This window comes from Cavia porcellus, unplaced genomic scaffold (assembly GCF_034190915.1).
Source record: "Cavia porcellus strain 051 isolate PalLab524CR breed Dunkin Hartley unplaced genomic scaffold, mCavPor4.1 scaffold_1, whole genome shotgun sequence".
Lineage (NCBI taxonomy): Eukaryota > Metazoa > Chordata > Mammalia > Rodentia > Caviidae > Cavia > Cavia porcellus.
The window spans coordinates 201342659-201359503 of record NW_026947484.1 but is presented as its reverse complement, the minus strand read 5'-3'; the positions used below and the strand labels follow the sequence as shown (position 1 = coordinate 201359503).

The following is a 16845-nucleotide window of genomic DNA, read 5'->3' as shown; positions in this document are numbered from 1 at the left end:
TGTGCAAGCTGAGATTGTTCCTTGGCTTTGTAACTCACAGGACACTGAGATTCAGAGAGGTCAAGTAACTCAGTCAAGGTGACATAGTTAGTATGTGGCTCAGTCAAGGCTCAAACAAACTCTTAGCCACTCAAGGATTCTGTACATTTCCATGGAGAGGCTGGAAGGAAACTGGTATGAAAATCACTCTGAATGCTTGGCTAGTGCCAGCTGCCAGAGACGTGATCTTCAGTCACTGTTCCATTGCCCTGGGGGTTCCAAGCAGCTCCCTGAAAAAGAGCTCTGGGAACAGCTGGTGGAAGGTAAAACACTCACTGTGCTCATAGCACAGAATCTAGTTTGCATGCCCACGTGGGCCACGTGACCCTCCCTTGGTTTGCAGGACATACAGTGTCTTACAAAGGCACCAACCTGACTCCTAGGAGGCTGCAGGATAATCTAACAGTTAATTTCTATCCAGTCTTGACACATCTCTGGGTATTATTTCCATGTAGAACCAAGCCTGAGGTCCCAGGATCTTTCAAGGTTGACCCTCCATCTACAAAGTCTATAGCTATGATCTTCTCTTGGGGCCATTCTGCTCCGCTGACAACACGAGGCACACATAGAAACATATTCCCCCCACTACAGATGCCAGAGGGGAAGACTCAAATGATTATGTCGAGTGTTTTCTTGAGTACATTTCTCCCCCGTATTTGATCTCACTTACCCTATTTCAGTAGGAGCTATGTACAGTAGACAGTGATTCCCCAGAACAACAGTAAGCTCAAATAGAAAATGAAGTTTATGACCTTGAGGCTTCCATTCTTCCCAGGGGGTGAATAAACCTCAATCCAGGAAAAAGATGCTGGTCTTGGGGGCAGATGGATCAGCTCCAGCAGCCTGGGCTCCCAGGCCTGAGATGCAGTGCTGAGGGTGAGTGGGGGTGATTGTGGCTGCCCTGAATCAGATTCCACTTTTGGGGCTGCAGAGGCTGAAGAGAAAGCCACACAGGTCTGTTGCCTCTGGAGTGTGCTCTGTTCCTACTCTACCATGCTTTCTTTTTTCTAAAATGATTTGTTAAACAAAATAGGATTCCCAAATTCATTGCAAACTACATAATGCAGTAATGTTTCACAGAGCATTCATTCTGTTAGCTCCTTCTTAAACAAAAGCCACTCAAGGAGAACAGTTCTGGGGGATGGTCTTCCTCCTCCCTTGAGTTGGAGAATGGATCACAAAGAGCTTTTGAGTGTGACGGAAAGCTATCCCTCCCTGCCTCAGGCTGTTTTCCAAGGATGACAGTGGGCTAAGTGCCCTTTTGCAGCCACAGGAGATTATCAACTTGTTACTGTTAGAAGCCTGGAGATCTGGAATCTCAGAGTCTGGAAATCCCAATAGTTTGGTACTTGGTAAACTGGAAGTAATGTAAAAAATCCTGGACCTTGGTCATCTGTGGTCAGCTTGCTTGTCACACAAATGGAACACTGTGGCAATTTACATAGCAGACTATATTATAACCTTGAAAGACCACAAAAAACTTTCTTAAAAAACAAAGAAAGCAAAATCAAGTTAGCACCACACTATCAAATGTCTAAGATATCTTTCTGGTTGTTGGTTCTCTTGAAGCCAGTGGCCAGGTCATTATTGTAAAAGTAACCAAGCACACACGCTGTGGTTTCTATCTGCATCAGGCTAAGGCAACCTGCTTGTGGGACACTGGAGAGTGTTTAGTCCCCACATCACCTCTGCCTCAGCTTCAGCCCTCCCTGGGTTGAATTTGGATGGAGATTATGCTGAAAATAAACTAATTGTACACACTCCCATCTCAAGATGAGTTAATGGGACTGTAAAACCTGGGTAATTTTATGTTATTTTTTAAGTGATCCTGCCTTAATAGACTTTTAAAAATACAATAGATTAAAATTACTGTACATATAGAGAAAAATTTTGCTGTGGAAATAGAATTGTAGTTTAAATGACAGCTTTATTTGAATTTCTAAACGTTAAGTATTTTAGTTGGAATTTCTAGGGTAATTTCCAAAAGTACAAAAAGTCCAATCATCTGGTGCTGTCGCAAATATTACACGTAAGCTTCCACTGCAGAGAGCCCAGATTTTCCCCAAAAGTAGGACTCTGTCATGGTTTGGTTTGCATGCTAATGATCATCTGCTGTAGGGTCCCTGTTTTCAGAGGTCTCCAGCTAGACAGGACAGGATGAGGACAACTAGGAGAACAGAGCTCATGCTGGTGAGAAGAGAGCAGGTATGAAGGCAGCTGGAGCATCCAGCCGTGAAGGAGGATCAGTACATGTTCACTGTCCCAGCAGTACACGTACCCCAGAGGAACCCATGGTGACAGGGTGACAGTGCACAGGAAGAACCTAGGCACAGCTGAGCTCCAGACCAAGCTCTCTACACTCTCAGGTGTGTGATCACTCTGAGCTGCCTCTGCAGGGTCTCATGAGGATAGAATGAAACAGCACCTGACAGGTAAAGGCTCTTGGCACACAGTGGCCATCATTTGCCAAATTCAAGCAGAGATAAACACATAAGGCATTTGGGGAACCCTAGGCAGGATTAAGTAGCTCTTCTGGGAATAGGAAAAGCTTCCTAGAGAAGATGAAGCAGCTGAGACATGATCTCAGAGCACTGAGACTGATATGATCTCAGAGCACTGCCAGCAGTTGTCATAAAATTGAAAACACCAGGTTTGGTGCTAGATACATGTTCTCTGTTCAGAAAGAGAAAAGGGACCTAATGCTGCACATTACATATCAACTGGCTGTGGTTCAGCCCCAGTAAATAACCAACCAGAGTACAAAGAGGGTTTATGAGCATTTAGAAGATGAAAAGGTGATCAATAAAAGCCAACACAGGTTCTTTAAGGAACAACATATCTTAGTTACTTTTCTCTCATTGCTGGGACAAAATACCTGACACCCAAAGTTAAAAGGAGGAAAGGTTTATTTAGCTCAGTTTATAGAGGTTTCAGTCCATAATCAGATGGCTCCAAGGCAGTGTTACACACAGCAGAGGGGCAACCATTCATGGTGGTGGAAGAGAGCAAAAGCAACAAGAGAGGAAGGGGGAGACAGGCCTTTCTCTGCCCCTTTTATCTTATCCAGACTGCTGGGATTAGGGCGTTGCCAATCCAGTTAGTAGACTGATCCAGCAATTCACATCCGTAATTCCAGCACCCTTAATCCTAGCATTGAACCATGAATCAGCCACAAACTCCAGATTCAGTTACCTCTGAAAAAGCCCCATCTAAAAGTACATGAGGCTTTGGGGGGACACCTACACACAAACCGCAACACCAGGGGCACTAGTGCCTTTCCTTGGAAAAGGTTGATAAATTGGCCAACTAGGGACCATTAACCACTTGTCCAGCATTTGAGGGTCTGATAAATTCTACCATGATGTGCCTCCCCTGAACTGTGAGCCCTGCTCATACTCATGAATGTTCCTCAGGAGGCTCTGTGTACTGCCCACTCCAGGTCCACTGACCTTCTCATTTGGGTAGCCTAGACCACTACTAATAGCTGTCCTCACCAGTCTCTGGTGTCTGATTGCCCCACTCCTACCAGTCCCAGAAAACCCAGCAAGCTGCCCATCTATGCACACAGTGAGACAACCCCAGCCTTTCCAGTCTAGCCTCTTATGCTTCCTTTTTTTAAATTTGTGGTCTTTTTGAGACAGTGTCTTACTATGTAGTTCAGGGTGGCCTTGGTTGGACTCAAACTCACACTGATCCTCCTGTCTCAGCCTCCCAAGTGCTGGGGATTACAGGCATGTACCACCACACCCAGCTCTTCTTTTTTTAAAACAAGCTCTTTCTTAAATTGTTTCTTCTGCACAGCTGCTGGAAACCAAGAAGGGGCACTTGTGCTTCTCAGAGTGTCCTCTGCAAAGTGATGCTGCAACAATTCAATCCTGAGAGCAAAAAACACAAATAGGGCCCTTCTGAGGCCTTCACAGGAGGTCTCAAATTGTGTCAAATACACTGAAGTATACCCATCTCGCACATATAACATAATTTTTACTGTATAGTTAGGATTTGAATAACTTTGCTTTCTTTTGAAATTATTTGGCCAAGAGTAACTCAATTAATTTATGGTTGGCTCTGATTTCTCAGCAGACATCGGTGTATTCTGGAATTCCTAGGGAGTGAGAAAAATGTAACCTACAAACTGTTTTCAAAAGTAAGGGCATTTTTATAAAGGCTAAATTTAATAATTAATGAACTTGACAATATGTTACACTTTGCAGAATTTAATTATATACCAATAAATTCCATTTTTGTAGTTTTCATATTTTAGAGCCAGTAAGTTTTACTGAGGCCTCAAATATTTGCATAAACTCCTGAAAAACTCATTGACCCAGGGCACTGTGCCTGCCACCTGAGCATGAAAGCAGCTTGAAGAGCAGGCAGGAGCCTTTGGACTCTTTTCCTGAAATGACTGGAAGTAACATTCATGTGGACTGCGTGGCTCTGCAGAACCCAGAGGTGTCTTCACAAACAGAAAGGTGATTCCTGTGTTCAGGCCATGGCTTCTGGGTTGCTGAAGAGTAGTGAGTGATATAGAATATATGTGGCCATGATCCAATTATTATTTTACCAAACTTGTGGATAAACAGATTGGAGATCAGACATGTCTAGTCCTCAGAGACCCAGCCCATGGACCTCTTATCTCAGATGCCAGGGTCTGTCCTGATGCTGGCCAGGGTGGAACTCGCACCTAAGCAGTCTGCATGCTCTGGCATTCAGATGGACATATTGCAGCAGGAAATATCAGATCCAATTTTTAACAATCACTTCTGTTAGAAAAATGTTTCATGGCGTGGTGAAAACAATTTTTAGAGGTAGATCATCTATGAGAATACTCAATACCTACATACAGTTCTAACAGCAGGTGGCTTGGTGATATCACAGCAGCTTGTCCCCAGGGCCCACAGTAGGGACTAAACCATTCCCGGAAGTTTCCCAGGACAGTCAGGCCATTAGGGCTCTGCAAAGCCTAAGGCAGTGGGGTTCTGACTCTCAGAACTAGGCCTAGGGGATGTAGGGCCTGTCACTTGTTTCTGTTCCTCCCATTCCTGGAGCACAGCGGGACAGAACTGTGCTGCCCACGAAGGCCCATTTCCATCTCCCCACTCCCTAGTCTCAGAGGAGCTGCAGGTGGCTCCCCACCAGACATTCACCAAGCTACCTTTCAGGGTGGTAGGAGGTGGAATCTGTGAGCCCACTTCGACACTGAGTCTTGAGGGGCAGAGATTGGGAGACAGGAGCTGACCACAGTCCAGACCTGACCTGGCTACTGGCCCCCACTAACCTTTACCAGAAAGGTGCTGTCTGGAGGCCATCCAGAAGGTGGTCCATGGTTTCCTGGGAGGCTGTGTACCCTCTGTACCTGATGCCTCCATCAAGAACTTCAGAGAGCAGGGAGTAGGTGCAAGGGGGTGTGGACACCCCACCAGATCACCTCCAACACTTCCCAGAACTGGCACTGGGATCCAAAGGCTTGAGCCCTGCACATTTTATGCTCCTGAGTGCCAGGATCTTGCCCTGTCCTACTGGCTTCTGGTCCTGCACACTTCCCAAACCTTTGAGGCCCCTGTGAGAACCACAGTCTCAGCTCGCCATGGTGGCTGCTCTTCATGTGGAACATTCCAGCTATGGTGTAAATGTGGTCTTTATAGAGGTGAGGTTGGGGCACTCATGATCTCTGGGCCTAGGTGCTGTTGAGTTAGTGTTGGCCTGGTGCTCTGGGCAGAGCCGACACTTAGAAGGGGAGCCAAAGTAAATACTGCCTGGGTGCTTGCCCTGTGCCAAGGGAAGCACTTTGCCTACTGCACACTGAAAATCCAGCTTTGTTGACAAAAAAGATTTCCATTCTTTTCTTCAGTACATCATTGTGGCCTTCATAGAAATTCTGACTTTTAAAGTACAACTTGTAGAAAATATCTATTGGTAAATAATCTTATATTTAGTCTTGGAAATAAAAAATAAAACAAAACAAAACCAGTAATGTATAGCTGAAGGAGAAGGGATGAATGATTTCCATCAAGTCAGCCTCTGGGTATCAAAGCGAATAAAGAGATTTTGCTGAGCACCTGCTCCGGTGAGACTTGGAGTGTTCTGTGCTGGCGTCACTCTCAGGACAGCTCGTGTTCTTTTCTCATTTTATAGAAGAAGAAACCGAGACTCTGAGGCTTGGAGAGGAACCTTCCCCAGGTCACCCTGTGAGTGGGTGCAGGAACTAAGACTGGAGCCGTGGCCCTGAGTCTGTGTGCCAGGAGTCCTTCCCTGGTGCCAACCTCCTCAATCATGGTTCCTTCATCAACCTGGCCTGCATCATGGGCTTCTCTGTGTATGACAGGGACAGAGTCATCCCTGCACTGTTTTATGTTATGGTTATAGACTCCTCACCAGAGCAGCCTGTTTTGTACTAAACCATTGTAACAGACCCACACAATCATTTTCCAGCTGCCAATTTCTCAGGACAACCTATTTCTTAGACAAATTTTCAACCACCATTTATGTGTTTTATCTTTCCCTTAGTGCCTTTAGTGTAAGAAAAGGAAATGTAGGCGATTTGAATGCAGGTGATTTGGTAGAAGTCTACAACGGCCTCAGAGGGAAAATGGAGCCATGGCACTTGATGGAAGCCGACAGGTCCCAGAGCCACAGGAAGTGCAGGGACATGGGGAGTCTTTCCTCACAGCAGAAGATGTTAAGCACTTTGGTACTATTTTATAGCTACACCATGATTCTAAAATTCTTAAAGAATTGCCAGACCTCTCTACCTGCCTCCTAAGAAAAGAAAGAATAAGAGAGAAAAGAATACATTCAAGCAATTGAAACATGGGTAAAGGCTACCAGGAGAAGACATAGGGGGAAAAATTATCAATAACGATTAAAAAAGAGATTTCACATCTTGACTGAGATGAATTATAATTTTTTAAACCTGGCTGACTGGCAGGTTAACAGAATAAAAATGTAAGGAGCAGCCCTCAGGACACAGAGCTCCAAGCCTGGACCCCGACCCTCAAGTGTACTTTGGCTGTTATGGAATGTGGGCTCTGGGTCATGCAGACCACTCAGGGCCAGGTCTGCCCTGCCTCTCACTGGCCATATGGCCTTATGGTGTCCCCTAATGTTCTCAGGCTCCAATTTCCTAATCTGCAAAATGGGGAGACCACTGACACCTCCCAGGGGTGTCAGGATGAGGGGTGGAAGCACCCAGGCAGGGCTTGCTGAAGGAAGTGCTGGATTCACTGTTGTTACTATTTTATTGTTATTATTGCCACTCAAGTCAGGACTTTCCTAGAGCTAGGGTTCATAAGCAGGGGCCTGGGGTCCATCTGCCTTGAAACTGTTTACAAAACTATGTAAGTCTGTGTGTTTTTCAGAACAGAGAGTCTAGCGCTTTCCCCAAATTCTGAAAGGAACCAGAGATCCCAAAACATTGTTAACACCTGCTTTTTAAAAGCAGCCCTTTACAGGAATGCCAAAGGTAATACTGAAACCATCGATGGTACGCTAAGGCAGCACAGGCTGTCGCAAGGCTGAACTGCCACCTTCCCAGTTATCTCCAAAGCCACCATCCACCGTGTCCCTTATAAAGAGTGTCCCTCCATCTGATGATCTCCAGGAGCCTGGTCACTTACTTTCAGTGGTATATATGCAGGCTACTGCTGGATCTTTGGTGACCAGCACTCCCATCAAATGGCCCCTCCTGTGCTGCTCTCAGGAAGAACTAGGAGCCTCCTACACCTACCATGCTCTGCTTCAGCTGTCAGGGACAGACTCCTATTCTATGCCTCAGGCTCTGGGGCTCTAGCCAAAAACAACCAAAAGGTTTCTCTCCTTCCTGGAGATCTAGGCCTCCCCTTCCCCAAGACAGATACTAAGTGGAGCCAGAGGGGCAGAAGAGGGCAACAGGGAGGGAAGGAAGGGAGGTAGGACAGAAAGAAGGAAGGAGTGAGCCCATCCTCCATGTGGGGAGAGGGCTGGGAAAGAAGTAAATGGGTAAGAGGCCTCTGGAGAATGAAAGGAAGAGCTCAGTTAACTGAACGGGCCCCCAGGGACTGACAGAGGAGCAAGGCAGCTCCCACCTTCTTGTCAGGCTCCCGGGGTGCTCACACACAACTACAAGATCTCCAGATGGACCTGAGAAGTCTAACAAGGCCTCAGACTCAAGCCTTGCATATATAACCATCACCTGGGGACTAGGTGAGCCCAGCCACAGCCTACTGCAAGATTGAGAGGCTGGAGCTGAGCATGCCTGTCACTGTTGGTCTTCACCCCAACACATAGGGACAAGACAGGACTGTCTAGGGCCTCACTAGCCATGGGGCAGCTCCGCGCTCCCCTGGCCTTCAGGACCCGGTTCGGTCCCTGTGGGGTCAGGAACACAAAGATTGTTGAACATAGAAATCAATAGAGCAAGATGGAATTTTCTTAGCATTATTGATCTTAGCCATTCTCAATTTGGAGAATATTTGAAAAGACTGAAGCAAAATGCAGATTTTTAAAAAAATTTTAAACTATGTGGTGGCATGACTAGGCTTTGAAACCCCCTCCTCAGCCCCAAAGGTTCCTCAGATCAGTAAGACCTCCGCCTGTCTGGATGCTGGTGATTCAGGTCTGTACATTCTTGCTGACATGACCCACTCAAAACATGGGGAGTCTGGGGCCACGAGTGAAGGGGCTGAAAGACCTGTGACAGCTATTCAGGCTCCTAGAACCCTCTGGTCTCAGCTGCAGAAAGCCATGCACTGCACTGTATGTGCCCCAGACCTCATCCTGTAAGCCATGGGCCTGCCTGTAGAATGACCTCCAAATTCAGGGCTCTGTAGATGTCTGAATACATGGGCTCTAAGCATCTGGCCACTGCATTTTCTCTAGAAAACACACAGGTTGAGTTGAAAGGAATCTGGTCTCCAAAAGACACTGGGGGACCAATATGTAATTCCCAGAAACATCCTAAAGCCTCCAGTTACAGAGCTGGGCTCTGGGTCCAGCCCGGTCCTTGTGCTTCCCCGCTGGAGCCCTTCCAGGGGTTATGCTGTTTGGGGTACAGGTGTAGCGTGGCCAGGAAATAGGCAGTATGTGACATGTACACCTGTGTGTCCCTAGGCCCATGGAGAGACTGTCTGCAGGCCCTGGAGGACGGCCATGACACCAGCTCCATCTACCTGGTGAAGCCTGAGAACACTAATCGCCTCATGCAGGTGTGGTGTGACCAGAGACATGACCCTGGGGGCTGGACAGTCATTCAGAGGCGCCTGGATGGCTCTGTCAACTTCTTCAGGAACTGGGAGACATACAAGGTAAGACCCAGCAAGGCCTGTCCATGCCATAAGTGGTCAACACCGAGCCAAGAAAAACTAAGACAAGGGCATTTTTGCAAACCCATCTGCGTGGGGCAGACAGACCGCTTCCCTGCCTGCTGCCAGCACCTACTGCAAGATAGCAACTGAGAGTCTGGACCACCAGTGTCTCACAGGATAGGGTAGGAATCCCCTCACTGCGCCAGGAGTGTGGGCAGCATCTTACTGCCTGTTTTTGAAGCCCAGAAGGACATGTCTGAGGCGCCCAGGCCTTGGAAAACTCCCTCAAAGGCTCCCATTGGATATTTGGCACCACCTTGGACTTAACTGCAGGCCTATCCTCCAGGCTCCCCAGTTTCCAGGGCACCATAGTGCTCATTCTTACAGTAGGAAAGGCTGCCAGGTATCAGCTTCACATCACTCACTTCTCTAAACACAGACTGAGCTGAAAGGCCTGAAGGTGGCCTAAAGAGCTCAGGTCACTAGGCACCTGCTATGTGGCAGAAACTATGCAGGGCTCTTGGCTGTGACCTCATTTAGCTTCAAAGCAACCCTCAGAGAGGGTACTGCTTGTGGGTGGGAAGAGGAGTCTCTTGCCCATGGCTGCACAGCTGCAGTGTGTCAAAGAAATGATTGCAGCTTAGGCCCCTGAAACCAAAGTCACAACTTCCATTACCATGAGCCATGCTGCCCCCACACATGGCTCTGTCATGTAGCCTTCTTTGTCTCCTTCATTCCTCCTTGCCCCAGCCCACCTCCTGATCAGTCTGTCTCTGCTTGCTTCTCCTCCTCACCCTCCTAAGTTGTGGGCTCCTAGACTCTTCCACACTCCTCCTCTCTCATGGAGTGGGACAGCACAGTGCTTGAGATGTGTCTTAGCTTGAGTCCTGGCTTGTCCACTCTAACAGAACAATGACAGCACCTCACTCTTAAGAGTCAGTGTGAGGACTGATAAAGAAACTCAGGGAACGTTCTGATCAGAGTGCAGACACACAGAGAGTTTACTACATAACAAGGATCATCACTATGAATACATCCATCCGCTTACAAAACTTTGGCAGCCATTACTCAAGTGATTACCTCAAAACTACATGTTAAAAACCATAACAAAACCACTGGGTTTCAGACCTAGGAGGAGCCCTGGTAGCTATGACACATCTGTCACAGCTCACATCTATCAGATGTAGTAGAGGTGGAATGGCACATCCTCAGAGAAGGAAACTGAGGCTCAGGGAGGCGAGGGCTCTGTCCAAGAAATGCTGGCCACATGTCTTCTGTGTCCCAGGCTTCAAATGACCACATCACACACACTCCTGCAGCAGCCCTGTGGGGATGGTGACATTGCAGGTAGTGCCTGGCTAAGAGCTCTGCATACTCTCCATGTTTGAGTGATGTGTAATTAAGGCTCAGAAAGGTGAAATGACCCAAAAAGTCACAGAGCCATTGTGAGGTGAGGGAGGGCATGGAGCTGAAGGACTCAGGTCTCCTAGTGCTCCGCTTACTTCCCAGGCTGTTTTACGGTGGTGGGTGTCCCGGTTGCCAGGACACTGGCTGGGCCACTGCAGGTTCCACACTCATACTCTCCCTGGTCTTCACAGCAAGGGTTTGGGAACATTGATGGTGAGTACTGGCTAGGCCTGGAGAACATTTACTGGCTGACCAACCAAGGCAACTATAAACTGCTGGTGACCATGGAGGACTGGTCCGGCCGCAAGGTCTTTGCAGAATATGCCAGCTTCCGTGTGGAGCCAGAGAGCGAGTATTACAAGCTGCGGCTGGGGCGCTACCATGGCAACGCAGGCGACTCCTTCACCTGGCACAACGGCAAGCAGTTCACCACCCTTGACAGAGACCATGATGTCTACACAGGTATGAAGGTGGAGTCTAAGCCAGGTTTCGGGAAGTAAAAAGAGGTCACCCAAAGCCAGAGCCCCTCACTCCAGAGTCCAGGGCAATACGCCAAGCTGCCTGAACCCGTTTCTGTCTCTTGAAGGACACTTCTGCCCACTGCTCTCAGATCTCCTTTGCAAAGCTGAGTCACTGTGGCTTTTATAAAAAGAAAAACACAGGTGCACAAATCACATCTACAAGGGCCGCCTTGAGCCAACTCACTCCTGTGCCACACTGTGCCCTGCTCATCTCCCTGTTTGGGGCACAAAGACCAGCAGATTCTAGGCCATAGACCCTGAATTCTGAAGCTATGTCCTCGGCCCGCTGCACAAATTCCCTGAGGGTTTCCCCATCGGAAAGTAAGAACAATACCTGAGGGGCAGCATAGGGAGGAGGTTGGAGACAAGGTACCTCAAGTGCCTTGTCTGGGACTTGACATTGAGAGGGAGCTCTGTTTACTTACTGCTATTAGCATGTAATGTTAACGTAACACTGAAAGGAAGCCATGAAGAGGAAACCAGAGATGAATGATTTGTCCAAGATCACAGGCCTCAAACTACAGGGTTTACTAGAAAGTCTTTATCAAGTAAAAACAAGCATAGAACACTGTAAGGTGCACAAACAGGGCCTGGCCCTGGGTGCAGACATTGGCCTCACCCATGGTTGATGCCTCCCAAGCCCCACATCTATTTCTTGAGACAAGTCCCTCTGGTGATGGATGGAGATGCTGGCACCACCTCCAGGCCGAGGCAGAGTCTGCTCCGCTGGGCGAGCCTGAGCCCTGCTGCCCATCCTCCTGGTTAGTCCTAGTCTGAATGGGGAACAAGTACTGTAGACTGTTCCCAAAATGACCTGACACCTACTTATGAGGTGAGGGTGCCTCACTCCAGGTCCCCAAGGCATCTGTACTCCCACACTCTAACATCAGGGGAAGGGTGGGACATGACTTGCCCATCTTCATACCACACGAACACCTCTGTCCACTCACTGACACTGAACTGACCCTGCTGGAAGGGACCCTGAGGAGGCACAGGCCCTCCTTCTGCAGCAAGGGCTCTCCGGTTAGGGCTGCTGTGGTGTCTAGGACAGCAGGGCAGAAGCAGGGCCCTCAGTGCTTGTCGGACCCTGGGATAGGATGGGATGGGGGTGATGGTGGCTGCAGCAATTGTTGGGGAGCATATAGGAACATTTTGTGACTTCAAATTCGCACATGTGTTCCGGACCCTGAAGTACAGGGCGAGTGCAGGAGGGGCCTCCCCTGGCAAATGGGACTCTGATTGTGGTGTGCCAAGGGCTCTCCCTGCTCAATACAGGCATCATTGTATCTCTGCACTCTGTGGCCTTAGTCATGGCCCAGAAGGAGAACTGCCCTCCTGCCCTGGGAAACCTGAGTGCCTGGGGCTGAGGCTCTCCAGCTTTCTGCTTCAGGCTGCCTGGGACCCCCTCACCCCATCCCACAGGCTTGGCTCCATCAAGCCCTCCAACCTCTAGGTGGACAGGGCAGCCCCTTCCTGAGGAAGACGTTCCCTCCCAGGCTTCCCACCGCAGCCGTGACGGTGGCTCCTCTCCCTCCTTCAGCTTGGGGAGAGATGTCCCTGCACGCTGGCTCACACCTTGCCCACGCATCTCATTGTTCTGAACTACTTGTCCTTGGCAGCAAGGCTCAGCATGATGTGATAATGCCAAGAGTTTCATGGAAATAGCTCTTTTTATGAAATAACACAGAAAGTTATTTGGATGGAGCATAGGCTGGAAGGAAGAAGGGCATTTCTTCTTAAACACTTCCTTTGTCATTCCATAAAGACTCCTGATCCAATTCTTTCAACTCTAAAAATTCCTGTGAAGAACTCCTTTCTCTCTCCCCCACACACCCGGCCATTTCCATTTCCATTTGCTGCAGGACTCCTTTGCAGGAGCCTGGGCTCAGCCTTAAACACTGGCCCTCACTTACTCCTCACATGGCAGGCTTGATTTCGGCCCTCCTCTTACAGATGAGAACGCAGTGGGTGGGAGAGGTTAAGCCACTGCCTGCGCACTCACAGCTAGCTGGTTATAAAACCTAGCCTCCAAGGCAGGTCTGAGCAGCTACAAAGGCCGGTTTTGACCTCTGCTGTACAGGGTCTGTCTTTCCAGTGCTCTTGCTCAGAAGGCCTCTGAGAGAGGGTTCAGGGGAGACCCTAGCACCCTGCCTGGAACCTCCTGACTCTCTTCTCTCCTGCAGGGAACTGCGCTCACTATCAGAAGGGAGGCTGGTGGTATAACGCCTGTGCCCACTCCAACCTCAACGGGGTCTGGTACCGTGGAGGCCATTACCGAAGCCGCTACCAGGATGGGGTCTACTGGGCTGAGTTCCGAGGAGGATCCTACTCACTCAAGAAAGTGGTGATGATGATCCGGCCCAACCCCAACACCTTCCACTAAACCTGCTCCCCTCCTGCCCTGGTATGGCCACCTCCAGGAGCCCACCCTGGCCTCGCAGGTCCAGCACAACAAGCAGCTCCTCCCCAGTTCTCGGGGCTGGGAGGACTCAAACCCTGGATTCTGTTTTCCCAAGTCACTGTGCCAGATAATGGAATGGAACACATACCGTGTTCTCTCTCTGTCCCTCATACTTTTCTTCACACCAGAAAGCTCCTCATGTTTCCAGAACAGAACAGAACAGGACTGCTGACAACTCTGTTTAAAAAACAGAAGTCTCTATAATAAAAACACAACTGCAGACTGTCTTTACAGTATCCAGTGCATGAGCCTCCCTGTGCACTTATGTGTACACCTCATGTGTATGCACTTAGATACACACCCCTCGTGCTGTCTGGAGAGACACATGGCTTTGCCATGTAACGTTCTCTAGACCATATTATACTCTAGCTACATAATCTATTCAGTTCTCAGATGGTGAAGCTGACACCAACTGCTTTGCTCTTAGAATAAACCATTTCCTTACTGCTGTGTGACTTGTGCCTACAGGCAAATCACAGGCTGTGTAGCACCAGTTCAAAGACTAATCCATGGCCTAGCACTGGTGTGCCTGGCTTCTTTCAGGAGGGTTTATGAGGCTCCAAGCTCCAAGCTCCAGGCTCATCTCTGGCATAGGGGTTCCTCTCTTAAGAACCCTCGGGAGCACCTAATTGAATTTCAAATTCCTTTCTCTCTCCATTTATACGCCTGCCCATTCTCAGGACTCTTCATCACCCCTCCATCCCGTTTACACTCACCCAGCACCTCCCGAGCCTCTGCCCCTGGCTGCTCACTGTTGTTTGAGGCACCTCTTCTCTTGCTACCCATGTCTACCTTTGCTGCCACAGAGACCTTCTTTCCTGGCAAAATGTTTCTACTTCTGAGGAGAAAACAGTTCGGACTTGGGTTCTGGCTGGAAAAGGGGAGGCCAGACCAAAAGCTACAGCAGTGATCACATAGATTATGTATTTAGCTTTGTATGCTCCACTCATACTTCAGCTTCTACTTCATTTTAACCTCTGCACGAGTAGCAGTCTACCTTGCCAGAGACACTCAGATGAAGGGAACCTAATGCCAGGGCATAGAGGTCCCAACAAGACTATGGACTGGAGGTCCCAACATGGGCAAGTCAGAGCTGGCCCCTAATCTGTGAACTATGCTTTTCTGGAGGACAGGGGCCACGCACAGAACTGACTGCTTCTCAAGAGCTGCTGGATCACTAGGCCCCCAGATCCCTCGGGGGGTGCTCTGCAGCATGGCAGCTTCCTAACTCCTGTTGGGCCCCACAGTGCCAGGATGACTGCCAAGCCAGGGCAAGAGATGAGTCAGGAGGGCGAGACCCTCCCAAGGGTATAGGGGTTGGGCCTGTGAGGTGTGGGGTGTTTGGTACTGTCCACGTCTGGTGCGAGCCTGTTACCTCAGCATTTCTCAGAAGTGTATCATGTAGCATGTTTCATGTATATAAAAGGGAGGGTTTTTTTTTTAATATATTCCCAGATTACCCTTGTAATGACATGAATCTGCAATAAAAGCCATCAGTGCTACGTGGATGTACCTGTGTAGTGCATTGCTATTTCAGTATGCTTTCCTGGGGCTCCCAGATGGATGTCTCTTTAAGTAAAATCATGAGACGGTTCAGCACAGGGCACAGGCCCACAATGTCTGGAGCACACTCTTCCCATGTGGCCCCTACCTGTGCCCTCAGGAGTCCTTGCTGGTCACCCGTCCTGGGTCCAAGCCCCAGAGTGGCAAGCTCCGAGTCAAACTGGACACTGTGAAGCAACCCCAGGGCTTTCCTGCAACCTCCACCAGCACCCAAAGCTGAGACTTGTCCAAACCATACCCTGGCTGTACGGAAAGAGAAGAAAGAGGCTCTCGGAACTGTGGAGCCCATTCTCCCTCCAGTAAGACAGGAAGAGGCTGGGTCACTGGCAGCAGCCTATGAGACGGGAGCTGGGCTCAGGGGCCTGAGGCTGGCTATCAAGGGGAGCTGCCTCACCAGAAAACACAACCAGTCAGTGCCCTGCAGTCTAATCAGTCCAGATCCACTGCAACCTTCCTCCTCTATCCCAGCCAGTGACCTTTTGTGTTTGTTTGTTTGTTTGTTGTGTAGTTCAGGTCAGCCTTGAACTCGCTTATGTAGCCCAGGCTGGCCTCAAACTCATGGTGATCCTCCTGCCTCAGCCTCTTAAGTGTACTGCCATGCCACTTTTTAAAGTATACAATCATAGGAGTTCTACTAAGCATGGGTTCTCCATGGACAGCGCATGTGTTACCCATATGAAAGTCAACAAAGCCCAGACTGTCTGAAATCAAGGTGGCACTGATAGAAGGGACCGGGCTTTGTCATGTCTGACACCAGGAAGATTTCTCAGCTTTGCTGGGAAAGGAATCATCCACCGAGCAGGCTCAAGAGGACACTGGAAGAAAATAAGATTGGTTTCATGTTACACCTGACTGATTCTAGCTCGTTTAATAACCAGGTTACATAAGGACATGAGATGTGTTCCCAAGTCCATGGGCAGGGAGAGATGTACTTGGGCCTCATAAAGGCTAGGAACCAGAAACGGCCTGGAGTCCCTTCAAGAAGCAAGGTCGCCCCCTTCCTGGCTCTTTTTCTCTCCTCTTCCTACAGGGTTGTTCTTGTGTTTCTCACTGTTCATCCATTCTCACTGCTTGTCCTAGCACACGGGAGCAGACAGCCATCCTGAGCTCACAGTCCTCTTGGTCTTCTGGTCTCCACATTTTACACTTCCTGCTAACTCTCAGGCAGAGGACACGATTGGCCAGCCATGCTGGGTGTCCACCCGATCTGATAGGCTTTGCAGCAGAGCCAGGTGGAATGAACACTGCTGCTGAGGGACTACAATGGTGAGAGGCAGGGGCAGCTCCCAGCTTCCCAAGGAAGTAGGGATTATGGACTGGGTCTCTCTATAAAAAGGCATTTAGGTTACACTTCAGCTGTCACTGGCTCCCTTTCCTCTCTGGAGCCCAAAGTTTACCAGCTAGATGAATTCTATTCCATTACTCATCAGCTGAGGTCCTCTTCACCAGCTCCTCCCAAGCTGACCCCTTCTTTCTCCCAAAAAAGTATACACTAACTCATCCAGCCCAGTTGGGTCGCTAAACATGACAGCTGGCTCTGCCCTGATGGGCCTTTCCCACCCTTGCTACGTGTGCT

The 16845-nt window shown here is 49.0% G+C and overlaps 2 protein-coding genes across 19 annotated transcripts in view; one reads left to right on the top strand and one right to left on the bottom strand.

Moving 5' to 3' along the window:
* The window catches only part of Angptl2 (angiopoietin like 2), a 33830-nt gene extending 18622 nt beyond the window's left edge, over nucleotides 1-15208 (top strand). The window contains exons 3-5 of the mRNA XM_003470765.5: nucleotides 9124-9317; nucleotides 10916-11186; nucleotides 13429-15208. Coding sequence (XP_003470813.1) covers nucleotides 9124-9317; nucleotides 10916-11186; nucleotides 13429-13628 — 665 coding nt within the window. The 3' untranslated portion in view covers nucleotides 13629-15208. The remainder of the gene's footprint in view (nucleotides 1-9123; nucleotides 9318-10915; nucleotides 11187-13428) is intronic.
* The window catches only part of Ralgps1 (Ral GEF with PH domain and SH3 binding motif 1), a 266014-nt gene that overhangs the window by 105000 nt on the left and 144169 nt on the right, over nucleotides 1-16845 (bottom strand). The gene's annotated exons all lie outside the window — the stretch shown is intronic.